Source organism: Ahaetulla prasina, chromosome 1 (genome assembly GCF_028640845.1).
Source record: "Ahaetulla prasina isolate Xishuangbanna chromosome 1, ASM2864084v1, whole genome shotgun sequence".
NCBI classification, from domain to species: domain Eukaryota; kingdom Metazoa; phylum Chordata; class Lepidosauria; order Squamata; family Colubridae; genus Ahaetulla; species Ahaetulla prasina.
The window spans coordinates 351,944,860-351,960,851 of record NC_080539.1 but is presented as its reverse complement, the minus strand read 5'-3'; the positions used below and the strand labels follow the sequence as shown (position 1 = coordinate 351,960,851).

Sequence of the window (15,992 nt, the reverse complement as noted above, 5' to 3'; positions counted from 1 at the left end):
TCCTTCCATTTATGACTGTATGACTGTAACTTTGTTGCTTGTATCCTTATGATTTATATTGATATTGATTGTTTCCTGATTGCTTATTTGTTCCCTATGAATATCATTCAGTGTTGTACCTTATGATTCTTGATGAACATATCTTTTCTTTTATGTACACTGAGAGCATATGCACCAAGACAAATTCCTTGTGTGTCCAATCACACTTGGCCAATAAAGAATTCTATTCTATTCTATCTAGATTTTCCATCTCTTGAGGCTTTATACCCCTCATGGACAGTTTAACTGGTCTTCCTGTACATTACAGAGAGTTGGACTAGATCAGTGTTTTTCAAACTTGGCAACTATAGGGCATGTGGACTTCAACTCCCAGAAATCCACAGCCAGTAGCTGAAGTCCCCACATTTTAAAGTTGCCAAATTTTAAAAATAGTGAACTAGATGATCCTTGTGGTTCTTTACAACTCTATAATTCTATGATATCTGTGTGCAACAAGGCCTCAGGATAATATTTAAGACTGAGCCACTGCTCTTTCTTTTGTTTTATAAAGGCCAAACAGGAGTTTCAATTTTCATTTTTCAGATGACCATTACAATTTTGCTGATGAAGATGGCATATATAGATCAGGCCAAACACAGTCAATTAAACAGCAGCATCCATAAATATCCAATAAACTCCTGGGACAAATAAAAGAAAGAAAAATTGGGAATAGGAAAGCTCAGTTGAGAGAAAAAACATGATCCCAAAAAGCAATGAGATAATACAAATATTTGACAAGAATATTTTCCTCTCTGTCTTTAATAATAATAATAATAATAACAACAGAGTTGGAAGGGACCTTGGAGGCCTTCTAGTCCAACCCCCTGCCCAGGCAGGAAATCCTACACCATCTCAGACAGATGGTTATCTAACATCTTCTTAAAAATTTCCAGTGTTGGGGAATTTACAACTTCTGCAGGCAAGTCGTTCCACTTATTAATTGTTCTAACTGTCAGGAAATTTCTCCTTAGTTCTAAGTTGCTTCTCTCCTTGATTAGTTTCTACCCATTGCTTCTTGTTCTACCCTCAGGTGCTTTGGAGAACAGCCCGACTCCCTTTTCTTTGTGGCAACCCCTGAGATATTGGAACACTGCTATCATATCTCCCCTAGTCCTTCTTTTTATTAAACTAGACATAATAGTTTAGCTATACGTGCTATTTTCAAAACAAAACACAGGAAAACCTGACCTAGATCATGGGTGTCAAACTAGATTGCATCACATGACGTCACATGACTTATCACAACTTTTTTGCCTTTGTGGAGCCGGGGTGGGTGTGGCCTGCACGTGATATATCTGGTCTTCGAGCCACCAGTTTGACACCCCTGACCTAGATTGAATTAAACGTGGTTGGAGAGCAAAGCAGAACATTTTAGTGATGTGCATGGAGGAAGCACATTGAAAGCACTTACCTGCATAGAAAGATGCCGTTTCAACTGCCTATATGGAGTGGAAGCAGAAGGCGGGAGAGGCTTCCCAATTTTAAAGAGCCCGTAGAAAAAGTCTTCGATGCTCATTGTACCATTGTTGTGGTCAAGGTTGCGAAATACTTCCTCCAGCATCTAAGAGGAAGCAAATGTTTCAAATTAGTAAAAATGTGCAGTGCCTCATTGGGGGCGGGGGGGCGGCGGTGGCGGAATATCCTAGTATAATTCAGAAAATCCTGTATAACTGAAATTCACTGATGCAGTCTGAAACCTAGAAAAATGAGACTAGGGAACAGCAGGTGGCAGCATCTGGCTAACTTCATCTGGGCTTAGGTAAGGTCGATCTTGGTTAATACTTACTATAAGGGAGAACTCTCTGAGAATCCCAGGGCTTTAGGGCAGACTGGGGAGACCAAAGCATCCCAGAAGGCAATGACAAACCCATACTGTTGTCAAGGAAACACCACACATGCATCCATGATTTCATTGGGAGTCAAGTTGAAGCCAAAAAGACTTTTCCTGTTTTTAGGCTTACTGAACTCAGTCTTAAACTTCTTCTAAATGCTGAACCTTTAAGCTGAGAATAGAGCTATTGTTGCACAGGTAGACCTGAATCTTGTGTTATTTAAAGAATGGCTCTGTAACTTTGTTTTCGTGAGAATTCAACTTTAATAAAAGTTTCCACAAATGCATAGGACAACCACTCTCTGCAGCTTTTTCTCTGCTTTTGTGGCAAACTTCCTACCCCAAAGAAGGACTAGCTTTAAAAAAACACAAACACCTCATGCCAAAGTAATATAAAGATGGGATTTTTACAAATCCTGTAGTTTTGGAAAAGAAGTATATACAATAATTTTATAAAAAGTATATAAAACAGACAGTAGCGATACTGTTTGTCTTTGTTTTACTTCCAGGATTAGCAAAATCATAATGTTAACATTATTTTGTCAACTGAAGGATGGAGGCAGAAAGATTTTGATGTTCCTGAAGAGATGGAGGGGAGAATGGTCATTTCATTATTCCCTATGGGGGATTTGTATTGAGCCTACTGGAAGGTTAATAGACTTGCTTTATTTCATGTTCTGCAAAAATCAATGGAAACCACACCACTGGTGATTTTGCTACAAAATTTCAGCAAAGTGCTGGAGAATTATAAAATTTGTTAGGGGGCTGCCTGCAGCCTATAAACCTCAGAATATTTTCCCCAAATCATGAAAATATATTTATGTTTAAATTTGCAAAGTTAAGGAAATAAGAATGACAGTCCCCAGCAGTTATATTGACTTAGGGTAGGACAGGGCAGGGCAGAGCAGAATCTTCATTAGGTACCTGAGTGTCAATATTCTGCAAACCAAACTGCTCACAGATGGAGACAAGCTTCTTTCTGTTGAAGTGGCCATCTCTGGAAATTCCAAGATCCTTGCAAACCTCATGTAACTTCTCTTCTATCCAATCCTGAGAGGGGAAGATATTTGAAGATGTATTCAAATCATCAGGATTCCAGAACCTCAACTGGCCTAGAAAGAAAGCAACAAAGCTTGATTTGGGAGAGGAAAAAAAAACCCCTACATTGGAAAAAGCACACAGAGGAAAAGCCACAAATAAAATTAGTGAATCTTTCAAAAAGTGTAAAGTCTTATCAATGTTCTCCCTGATGTTTTCTAGTTATATTAATATAAAGACAGATTGCTTTTCCTCACTGCTTATTTTAAATAATTTACACATCCTACATTATTTATCATAGAGAATCAACACTATAATGTCTAATAAACTCCTTGAACAATTAAAATAAATTAAGGTATAGTTTTAAAAAAATATTTTTGGTATAGGTTAACCATACGTTCTTCTAACTGTCCTTAAGTTAACTTCTAACTTAACTGTCATGTCCTTCTAACAGCATCATACAACTATTTCATACAAAGTTTTTTCATTATGACGTTGTCTTAATCTCATTTCTAGTTCCGGTTGAGATAGTTCAAAATTGCTTTCCATTGTTCCAATTTCCTCTTCTTCTATTCTCTTCTTCCAGTACTGCTGGTTGCAAACCTAATATAGAATGTTCTATTAAAAATTTAGTTGATTATGTGCTGGGATCTGTTCAGCTCCTGTGGGTCACCTTGGACAGTTCCAAAACTTCCAAATAACATGCAGATCAGAACTACATACTGTATTTTTCGGACTATAAGACATACCGGAGTAAAAGACACACCAAGATTTCGAAGAGGTAAACAAGAAAAAAAAAAGTTTTTGCCCTCCCCAGCCCCCAGGAGCACTCTGCAGGCCTCCCAAACCCTCTGTGCAATCCATTTTTGTGAAAAATAGGCCCGTTTTTAGCAAAAACAGGACACGCGTGGTGGGGTTTCCGGAGGTGTATAAGACTCACCAACATTTCCACCCACTTTTAGGGGGGGGGGAAGTGCATCTTATACTCCAAAAAGTACGGTACCTCTTCCTGTCCGGCTTCTACTCAATATGGATACTTTAAAGACAGACTGTATCTGTGATGGAATACAGTCAGGAGGTGGATCTCCAGGAAGGAGGAGGTGCCTTCCAGAGGAGTAAGAGGCAACTCAGTCTGGATGTTCTGTGTGTGAGAGAGACAGCCTCTCCCTAATAGTTCACTGTATACTGTAGATGCAGATTTGACATTAGGGTGCCCTGTCTACAAGATTTTGTGTGAAACAATAAAGAACTCAGGTTGGAAGGATCTTCATGTATCATATTTAGTTTTGATAGTATCTTTATAATATGTTGTTCAAAAGCACTTGACAATTTCTGAACCAATAAAATTACTTCATTGTTGCTTCTGTACTCTGTTACAATTAATTGTACACTCTCTAAAATTATAAATACAGTGAAAGGCAGAATTGTAATGTGTTAAATACTGTAGATAGGGTTGTAACAGCGATTTTGAAGCTCTGAAAAGTTAAACAATTTTTAAATGTAGAAAATAAATAAAAACTCCCTCTTCTCTCTGCTCCCTGCTCCCAAATCAAACAATCCTTCTCCTAGTCCATTTTCTATTCCATTTATTTCAAAAGAAGCAGGCATCATCTTCTCTTACCTTCGGCTTCATATTCTTCACTGTCTTGTGATTGCCAATGCTAAGAAAGAAAATAAGGTTTTATTTTAATGCAGTAAATATGTATACCCAAAAGAGGAATACAGCAATCCCATTAATCTGTTGGGTCACTAGCGCCAATCTGATGGCACCTTAAAAATGTAACCGGTAACTGGGATGAAGACCAAACAATATTTTCCTACTCCAGATGTAGATACATTTAATAATGAGAGCACTTCAATTCATTTAGCTAAGTAAATTAGATTCTTCCCCATGAAAATGTCTGTTTCATGGTGTTTTGAAAAAGCAATTCTGCAATCAATTATACACTACCAATACAGGTAGTCTTTGACTTACAATGCCACTGAAAAAAAGTGATTTATGATTAGTTTTCACACAGCACCCCCCCCCAAAGTCACATGATCGAAATTCAGGGGCTTGGCAATGGTACTTCCAATGGTTGCAGCATCCTGAAATCAAGTGATTGCCATTTGCAACCTTCCCAATCAGCTTCTGTCAATGGGGAAACCAGTACTTGTATCCCTCTGCTACCCTATCGTTTATCCCTGAACTTTTCATGAAGGTTCTTGACACAAAGCCTTTCTGATTCTCATGCAAAAGATTAGCTCTCCTTTTAACATTATTTGCAAAGTAGACTTCAAATTACTTTCCCTCTCACCATTCCCAAGCTGCTGTTTTTTAAGCAATAAAAGAACTTGAAATACAAAGAACTGAAAATGGGCCTGTTTAAAAAATGATCTGTCAGATAGGTGGATGCAATGAATACATGTGGATGCTTGCTATATAGGGGAATTAGGTTATTTGTTTTCAAGGAATTATGTGCCTCAAATTTGAGAGAGAAGGGATGGGCAACCTTGATATAAAAGGGAAAAAAATGGCAGCAGAAGGAAAAAAGATTATGCTGGGGATATTCCCTACTATGCCATTTTTAACTGACAGCAATAGCAATAGCCCTGGCAATACCACTTAGACTTATATACTGCTTCCCAGTGCTTTGCAGCACTCTTTGAGCGGTTTACAGAATCAGCATATTGCCCCCAGCAATCTGGGTCCTCAATTTACTGCCCTCGGAAGGATGGAAGGCGGAATCAACCTTGAGCTGGTTAGGATCGAACTGCTGGCAGTGGACAGAGTTAGTCGGCAATACTGCATTCCAACCACTGCACCACCACAGCATTTAGGACATGCAAGAATGTTTCGACATTCCCATTTGACAGAGGGGAAAACCAAGGAGGCACGTACCCAGGGAGCAGCATTCTTAAATTTTCAAGAACAGCTACTACATTATGCCATCAACACTGTCAAACTATTTACTAAATCTGCACTACTATTAATCTTCTCATCGTTACCATCACTCATCTCCCTCCACTTATGACTGTATGACTGTATCTTTTTGCTTGTATCCTTACGATTTATATTGATATTGTTTCCTGATTGCTTATGTGTTCCCTATGACTATCATTAAGTGTTGTACTTTATGATTCTTGATGAACGTATCTTTTCTTTTATGTACGCTGAGAGCTTATGCATCAAGACAAATTCCTTGTGTGTCCAATCACACTTGGCCAATAAAAAATTCTATTGCCCTTCTTCCTTGCCCCTCCCCAGTCAAAGCCCTAAGAATTCAAATATACAAAGAGCAGAACCAACGTAGCATGGTCAGGATTATACAATCTATTCAGAACCTGAGCATGAGCAGTAAAAGGATATTCCCCCCAAAAGGATGTAAAACAAACAAACAGGATTATTAGAATCCTGGATTATACAACTTCACATGGCATGCATGGATTTAAAATGCAGGGTAAATTAAATTTAGCAGATCTGAGCAGAATAGACTCTACATGCAGCAGGCCCAATTCTGGCGAGAATTTATATCATTCGCTTAACGTGTCTTCATGCAAGTGACACAAATTGTGTAATTTTGTACCACTTTATGTCATGTCTTAGATTGGCAGCGTGCCAGTAAGGAACGAATGATGTAATATGGAAATATTTCATATGTAATGTAAGTACATAAATAGAAGACAGCCTCTCTTTCCAATTAGCCTATTAAAATGTTTCACGGTCCTGTGGGAAAAACACATCTTCCTGCAGTTAGGTAAACATCACATCTCTTCCCTTGACAAAAGCAGGCAAGAGAAAAAATCATAGCACAACAAAAATAAAGGGAGGAGCAGAAAAAAAGATTCCATACATGTGTGCTGATCTAAAATATAGAAATATATACCAGTGCTGTTCAAAAGCCCCTCTCAGCTTCCTGCACACACAAGAAAGATCAGGCAGCCATGACTTGGATAATAGAGAACATCCATAGACATCAGACAACCAGATGTTCCTTTCACCATCTAGCAAACAAGCCATCTAAGGACAGGGCTGAATACCAAGGCAAGATCTCTGCTTTATCTGAGTCCTTCTTCTTCATGAGATCCATCAAAAACGCATTAAGGGGCAAATGTGATATGGGTTCTTTTTTAACATGTCTATCCCCATTCATATATACAGCAGAAAAGAGGTTCATTTTTACATTAAAAAGGCATAGTGGGGAAAGGGATGAGACCAGTGCACTCTATCACTCTGTGACCCTTTGAAAAGATGAATCCAAGCAGTTGGGCAGGAGAGCCTTCATCACCTTCAGCAGCAGATCCCTTTTACTCAGATTTTCCTGCAAGATTTAGACCCCCATCTTATTTTGCAAAGGGACAGGGCCGAGGAGTAATCAAATGCATGTCTAGTTTTCAAATACACATGCAACTTCCAAACTGCGCCAGGAAGAGAGGACTCTGTAAACTAATCCCTGCAAATCTAGAACTAGAACAAATGATTGCTTCAAGGATTTGGGAGCTTGTTTTTCTTCTTTGGGCTCAACATCTGTCATTCCATATGGAGAGCTCTGGGCTGTAAGAATCCGACAGTAGTAAAGACTCAGCCAATGTGACAAGTAATGGTTGGTTTATTTTTAAAACAGGCATCAAAACACAGTTGTAACCGAAATGATATAATATCTCCCAAAGTGACTCTAGGAGATCTGCCTCTGTGGCTGTTTATGAAGCAATTCCCTGTTTATATCCACAGCTGCCAAAAAAAAGAGGCTCGTATATTCAACAGGATATTTAGGTTGCAAAGTTTTAAAGCAGCATCTCAGGTATAAAAGGTAAAGGTTTCCCTCGCACATATATGCTAGTCGTTCCTGACTCTAGGGGTGGTGCTTATCTCTGTTTCAAAGCTGAAGAGCCAGCGCTGTCCAAAGATGTCTCCGTGGTCATGTGGCCGGCATGACTAAACACTAAAGGCGCATGGAATGCTGTTACCTTCCCACTAAAGGTGGTCCCTATTTTTCTACTTGCATTTTTTACATGCTTTCGAACTGCTAGGTTGGCAGAAGCTGGGACAAGTAATGGGAGCTCACCCTGTTATGTGGCACTAGGGATTCGAATCGCTGAACTGCTGACCTTTTGATTGACAAGCTCAGTGTCTTAGCCACTGAGCCATTTTATATATCTATGTCTATATCTATATCTATATCTATATCTATATATAATTAAAATTAGATTAACAGAGTTGGAAGGGACCTTGTAAGTCATCTAGTCCAACCCCCCCCATCCAAGCAGGAGACCCTACACCATTTCTGACAAATGGCAGTCCAATCTCTTCTTGAAAGCCTCCAGTGATGAAGCTCCCACAACTTCTGAAGGCAAGTTGTTCCATTGGTTGATACAAAGCAAAAGAAACAAGAAACTGAATCTATATGAACAACAGATCTGAGGGAAGACCTGCAGAGTACCAGGAAAGATACTAATGCGCTAAGGCAGGGGTCCCCAACTCCCAGTCCATGGACCGGTACCTGTCTGCGGTCCATTAGGAACCAGTCCACGCAAGTGAGTGAAGCTTCATCTGCACCTGCGCAGAATCTAGGTAGTGGACAAAATCATGCCATCCCCCTCCCCGATTTGTGGAAAAAATGTTTACCGTGGAACCTGTCCCTGGTACTCAAAAGGTTGGGGACTGTTGCCTAAGGCAAAACTGAAATCATGTTTCAGTTGCAAGAGCATAATGGCTACTGGACCAGGTCCTCTGCCTTTAACAAGCTCTGTATTATAGTTTCTGTTACTCATCATCTGAAAGGCTGAGAAGCAGCTGAGATTCCAATATTGCAAACCTCCCTGTTCACAGGTTTATGTGGATGAGAGAATTGTTGCAAGATCTTAAGTCTTCAGTGGATGGAGAAATAAAAGGGCTGAACTCCAACTCATCTGGGTGGCATGAGATTAGAAAAACGTATCTTAGATCACGGTTTCTCAACTCTAGCCATTTTAAGGGCATGATGGGTGGGGAATTCTGGAAGTTCATACATTTTAAAGCTGCCAAGGTTGAGAAACACTGCCTTATATTATGTCATCATCTCTGACCATTCTGGATATTAACAGGCTAGTCTTCTCAGTACTAATGTTTTGGAAATAGTCCCAATAAGGTCTTTGCACATGCTTCACACAGGATATTGTTGGGGTTAAATTGTAAGAAGGTATAATCTTTGGCTGTATGTACTGTAGTTCCTCCTTCTATTCATCAACCTTTTTCTCTTTCTTCAGTGCAAACAGAAATTATTTGTTTTATTAATTCCCTGTCTTTCTACTTTGGCAAGCGCTTTATTTTTCAAAACCAAAGACGGAATATAAGATACTAAAAACATATATTCAAATTAATGCTAAACAGATTCTGAAATCACTGAATGGTTTAAAACAGAGGTCTTCAACCTTGGCCACTTTAAGCCTGGAGGACTTCAACTCTCAGAATTCCCCAGCCAGCAATTTAAAGTGGCTTAAAGTGGCCAAGTCCTCCAGGACTTGCCTGAAGTCCTCCAGGCTTAAAGTGGCCAAGGTTGGAGACCCCTGGTTTAAAACTTAGTGAAAGAGGTACAATGAAAGAGTTGTTCCCAGACAGATAATTTTGAGACTATTAATACAAACCACCAGCTGCAAACCACTCTTCCCTGGTTCATAAGAATAAAAATGTCTCCAACCTAAAGTACATGGAGATATATTATTTTTAGATTAAAAATACTTCCCTTGCTGAAATTCTTCCCCCCCCCCCTTTTTTTCATTTCAATAAATCTTGCTAAAGAGGACTTTTAAGATACACGAATGGAAAATAATCCATGTGGGCAACTAAGAAACAAGCCTGATTACTGTATACCTTTTAGAAATACTCTATAGAAAGAATACGGAGAACAAATTCAGGTAGTCCTTGACTTACAACAGTTCATTTAGTGACCCTTCAAAGTTACAACGGCACTGAAAAAAGTGACTTATGTCCATGTTTCACACTTACGAGCATTGAAGCATCCCCATGGCCATGAGATCAACATTCAAATGCTTGGCAACTGGTTTATATTTATGACGGTTGCAGCGTTCCGGGGTCATGTGACCTCCTTTTGTGACCTCCTGACCAGCAAAGTCAATGGGGAAGTCAATAGGGTCCTTGAGTGGCTCAGACTGCTAAGACAGTCTGTTATTAACAGCAGCTGCTTGCAGTTACTGCAGGTTCAAGTCCCACCAGGCCCAAGGTTGACTCAGCCTTCCATCCTTTATAAGGTAGGTAAAATGAGGACCCAGATTGTTGGGGGCAATAAGTTGACTTTGTATGTAATATACAAATGGATGAAGACTATTGCTTGACATAGTGTAAGCCGCCCTGAGTCTTCGGAGAAGGGCGGGATATAAATGCAAAAATAAATAAAAAAATAAAAAATAAAAAAAAATGGGGAAGCCAGATTCACTTAACAACAGTTTGCCTATGCTAACACCACCAAAGTGATTCACTTAATGACTGTGGCAAGAAAAGTCGTAAAATGAGGCAAACTCACCGAACAAATGTTTCACTTAGCAACATAAATGTTGGGCTCACTTGTGGTCGTAAGCCGGGGACTACCTGTACTATTCCCAAAGGAGTGCATTCATCACCTGGAGCAATGCAAGAGCAGGTTCTCCCCCTCATGTCAAAAATATTTGTTAGTTTTATATACGACTAAAATCAATTGACTCATACTTAATTATAAACGTAATTTAAAACCATAAATAAATACAGTAAAATCATTTTAAAAATTGGCGCCTGTGTCAGTGTTGATTCCTGGCAACTGCCTGGACAAATCCCTGCAGCTCTCTTGGCAAGATTTTGGAAGTGGTTTGCCATCCTTCCTAGGGCCGAGAAGGTGTCACTGGCCCAAGGTCACCCAGCTGGCTTCTTGCCTAAGGAGGGATTAGAGCTCTCACAGTCTCTAGTTTTCTACCCTGGTTCCTTAACTACTACAACAAAGTAGCTCTTAAAATCATCACATCCTATCACATCACATCACAGGAAAGTAAAACAACGTGATGGCATTAATTCACCCTGGGCAACATCAGCTGTCAAAGCCCCCTATGGAGTAGGGCTGCGATGAGGAGATCTTTAAAATAAATTATTTTGCAGATCTTAACAACCCGAGAGGTTTGTAACAGGAGATGCAAAGCCTCAAACAGGCCCAAAGGTGTTTAGATATTTGCAACTTGCAGAGCTGAACATTGCAAGAAGAAGAAGAAGACAAAAAAGTGTGAAATGCCAGAAAAGTGTTGAGGATAATTGAAAAAGAAGAGGGAAAGAAAAAGCAGAAGATATGAACTGGGGGGCCTTTTGGACAATGATGCTCTGGCCGTCTTCCTAGGAAATGGATTTCCTTAAGGAACACCCACCCTTCCTATGATATCCTGAAAATCCATATCAACAGTAGGACGAGCCACACACTTGTCAACCTCAACTTAATTTTGATGACCAATCTGCACAAAGGGCAAAGCTCTGGCAAGTCTGCTCTTTTACAAGCATTTCCACTTGGCCCCCTTCCCATTGTATTAAGGGCCCTCCATTGTATCTGGATGCTGCCACACCAGTATCAGCTGGCAGATCTCCTTTGCACACATGCTTCCTCATTACCATACCCTTCTTCATTACCATACCCGATGCTCAACAAAAGCTTCATTGTGAAGGGAAGGCAAATGAGGTCAGAGATCACTAAACCCAAAATGGCTGCCCCCAAAGGCAAGCCAACAGATTGCAGCTAAGACAAAAGGGGGACACTCTCTATGGATTCTGTGGACCATAAACCTCCTTCCCCCCCCTCGGCCATGCCAGGTATTCTTATACAGACAGCTATTGTTCTGCAGCTGGATGAGGGTCCCACACATTAGGGAGGAGGGGGGGGAGTCCTTGCCCATGCGATATTCCAGGAATATATTACTTTGATAGACCCAAGCCTTTGCTAGCCCAAAGAACAGATGGTTGAAAGTTTCACAATGACCAAACTCAAAACCTACAGAAGCATCTGTGGTTGAGAATTCCTTAATGCAATCTTTCCTCCCTTCTTTCAGAGTTCCCTCTTCCACCCGACCATCTGCTGCCGCACGACAGCCTTTTCTTCTCCCCGCAGAACATATCATTAATTAAAACGATCAAATGCACAGATACCATGCTGCTATTTCGTGATGTCCAGGCACTCTTTAGACTCTGTGGCACAAATCTAAAATCTTGCCCACTTGATGTAAAAGGCATCAATGTCTCTTGGTTGCACTGCACTTTAGCGAAATAGAACTCTTGCTGATTCCGAAAATTCCTCAGACATATGGACATATTTTGCATTTTGATACATTGAGTGAGCCATTCTTGATGCACGCTGACCTTGAGTCACATCTTCCTTTCAGAGGAGTTGTTAATCCCTAGCTAAATGAAGCCATTGTTTATGGCTGTCTCCAAAGAAAAAGAAAAAAAGAAGAAGCTCAGATCTCAGATCCTTGGCAAAAACAGGAGTTCTTTAAGTTCTTATAGTCAAAAGATCTATGCTTAGCTATAGGGTCAAAAAGCCTATGCTTAACTCGGATTATTTATTTTGTAATGAACCTGTTATGGAGTTATATTCCAGATGCCCTAAGCAATCACAATAATGTGAAATGTGTGCAGCTTTTTACAATGATAAAAAGGCAAAGTGCCTTTAAATGAAGCTCAGCTCCTATTGCATTAAAAAAAAATAGCCCTGGGCTTCTCTATTGATCTTTTATCCAAGTATTAACCAGGCTGATCTTGCTTAATTTCTGAATCTAGACAAAGATATCCAGCTGTCTTGTACTCCTATTTTACAACCATAGGACACCAATCTCCCAATGTCTTAAATCAAGTAAAAAATTTACTACCCCCATATTCAGCAAGATTAACAGTTTAACAGCTGCATTTGCCCAACATACTACACCAAATTATCTTTAAACAAGATTAGTTTTTGGGGTGGTTTTGTATGTTGTGCATACTCAGCCCATTTGGATAGCATATGAGCCTGTGGAAAGTATTGTGCCAACTCATACAATAGATTAGTCCAACAACCAATTAAACATGTTGTGCAAATTCATTCAAATAGTTTAATTGCTATGCCAAATCTTATAATTAGAGATGGAATATTTTAGATTGCTGGATCCTAGAGCAAACAAGCAGAGGCATGGTTTTGTGCACTGAATCATCTTGTGAGCTTTCCTGGTGACTTCTGTCTGACCACTGCAGTGCTAGGACAACTAGACCTTGTGCTAATTCTAAAAGACCTTGATTGTGTTTCAGAAGTTGACAGCTAAGATAGAGAGAAAGAAAGAGGGAGAGAAAAGAGAGAGTGAAGGAGAGAGAGAGAGAGATCTGCACACATTTAGGAAAAAAATCCCTAATGATAAGAACAGTTTGACAATGGACCCAATTATCCAGGAAGATGATGAGTGTGTTCAAGTGGAAACCAGGCACACATCTGTTAAGGAATTTTTAATTTAGATTGCTGCACTGAGCAAGGGTTTCTCAATGCCCTAATGGCCCTTTCCAACTCCACAAGGATGGGTAGATGGATGGGGATATAAAAAGAACATTCCATCATTTATTTTCTTCTCTTACTCTTCTATTTTATCCTTTTATATATTTTATTCTATTTTATCCTTGACTTTGTGTCAGAATGGTCAAAAAATTGGCAACTCCAAATCTCAACCAACAAATGCTCTGTCTTACACATTGGCAAAAAGAATCAGAACACAAAATACAAGCTAAATGGACATGACCTTGTAGATAACCCTCACTCTGTCAAGGACCTTGGAGTACTCATATCAAATAATCTAAGTGCCAAAGCCCACTGTAACAACATCGCCAAAAAGGCATTAAGAGTTGTAAACCTAATCTTGCGTAGCTTCTTCTCCAGTAAGATTACACTACCAACCAGAGCATATGAAACATTTGCTAGACCAATTCTCGAATACAGCTCATCTGTCTGGAACCCACACTGCATATCGGACTTTAATACAATTGAGCGCATCCAGAAATATTTCACAAGAAGAGTCCTCCTTTGCTCACAACAAAATACCTTATGCTACCGGACTTGAAATTTTGGGCTTAGAAAATTTAGAACTACGCAGCCTTCGGTATGACCTAAGCATAGCTCATAAAATCATCTGCTACAATGTCCTACCTGTCAATGACTACTTCAGCTTCAACCACAACAATACACAAGCACACAATAGATACAAACTTAAGGTAAACCGCGCCAAACTTGATTGCAGAAAAAATGACTTCAGCAACGGAGTGGTCAATGCCTGGAATACACTACCTGACTCTGTTGTTTCATCCCCAAACCCCAAAACTTTTAACCTTAGACTGGCTACTGTTTTCCTCATCCCATTCCTAAGAGGTCTGTAAGGGACGTGCATAAGAGCACCAGCGTGCCTACTGTCCCTGTCCTAATGTTCCCTTTAATTGTATTCATTTTATGTATTCAATTCATGCTTATAGTTATATATATTATCTAATACTTACTCGACAAAAAAATAAATTTGTTAGATTTATTATTTGCTCAATGTGTAGCCTATTTTCTTTCAGCAACTCAAAATATATAGTGCATTCTATCTCCAGTTTTTTCCCCAGAACAATCCTTTCAGGTAGATTGACTGAGAAAGTGTGTCTAGTCCTAAATCATATAGTAACCTTCCATTTATGAGGAGACCATGGATCTCCTCAAACCTAGTTCATTATCTTCACGGGACATTGAATTTACTTATGATTCAACTGCAGCAACTTAGTACTTGGGCTGAAAGGTATTTATGGAATATTCTTTTGGTTCAACTTTGTCTTTCCTAAAGTTGCATGAGGACTATGCTCAGTGGTTACAATTCTGGCCTTTGTCCAAAGATAATCTTTCCCATAGCTATCAGAGAGATCACTAACTGTAGCTCCTGGTCCATGTGCAGCAGTTCCAGCAGTTCACTCTTGGCAGCTAATAAAGTTCTCTCTGAATGCACTAAGAATCCTCTTAGTTTGCTTCTGTCCCCTCTGGATGTTCTTTGCAAAGATTGGAACTGCATTCCATTTTGAAGCAAATAAGGCAAGAAGAAATTCACCATAAGTTTAAAAGCCACTAGTAATTGTCCTGGGCCACAGCTCCATTCATACCTGCCACCATTTTGAGAGTGCTCATCCTCCTTGAACTTTGGAGGTACCTAGGAATAGAACAAGACTTAAGGTGGCAATTCTGGTACTAGTGACTGACCAGGATAACTCTTAGTTTTTTTTCTAACTGTTGATTGCCTGTTGAAGCATTTACCAGTTTACCTTTTTCTCATCAGCAAAAGGGGACAGCAGAGGATGAGATGGTTCAGTAGTGTCACTGATGCAATGAACATGAATTTGAGCAAACTCTGAGAGACAGTGAGGATCGGAGGGGGGATGGCATACTATACTATGGTTCAAGGAGTTGTGAAGAGTCAGACATGACTTAGTGAATGAACACATTTTCCTTATCACTTCTATACAGTTTCCACAAGCAAGGGGGTCACATTATAGCCATAACTCACTTATGATTCTTCTGTCTATTATGGCAAAGAGATAGTAGAAGAGAAAGCCATCACAGGGAATATTCGGAGGTGTTCCATCACTGAATATACTCCAAAATGATGAGCTGTGGTGGCACAGTAGTTAGAGTGCAGTACTGCAGGCTACTTCTGCTGATCACTGGCTGCCAGCAGTTTGGCAGATCGAATCTCACCAGGCTCAAGGTTGACTCAGCCTTCCATCCTTCTGAGGTCAGTAAAACGAGGACCCAGATTGTTGTGGGCAATATGCTGACTTTGTAAACCGCTTAGAGAGGGCTGTAAAGCACTATGAAGCAGTATATAAGTCTAAGTGCTATTGCTATTGCTAAAATGAATCTCGGGTACTGTTATGAAGTCCCAGGTAGTTTAACTGCATCATCATCTCAGATAGTTTGACTGCATCACCCAACAGAGGGATAGAATCAAGATCACATGAAGTATTAATACCATTTTATAATATCTTGGTAAGACCATACTTGGAATATGCACTCAGTTTTGGTTGCCATGATGTAAAAAAGATGTTGAGACTCTAGAAATAGTGCAG

At 39.8% G+C, this 15,992-nt stretch overlaps 1 protein-coding gene across 6 annotated transcripts in view; it reads right to left on the bottom strand.

Annotated features, from left to right (window-relative positions):
• Positions 1–15,992, bottom strand: part of NIN (ninein) — a 126,393-nt gene that overhangs the window by 53,369 nt on the left and 57,032 nt on the right. For all 6 annotated transcript variants that reach the window (XM_058163093.1, XM_058163096.1, XM_058163098.1 and 3 more), the window contains exons 5-7: positions 4,530–4,569; positions 2,795–2,982; positions 1,451–1,600 (exon numbers count right to left, since the gene is read on the bottom strand). In XM_058163093.1, coding sequence (XP_058019076.1) covers positions 1,451–1,600; positions 2,795–2,982; positions 4,530–4,569 — 378 coding nt within the window. The remainder of the gene's footprint in view (positions 1–1,450; positions 1,601–2,794; positions 2,983–4,529; positions 4,570–15,992) is intronic.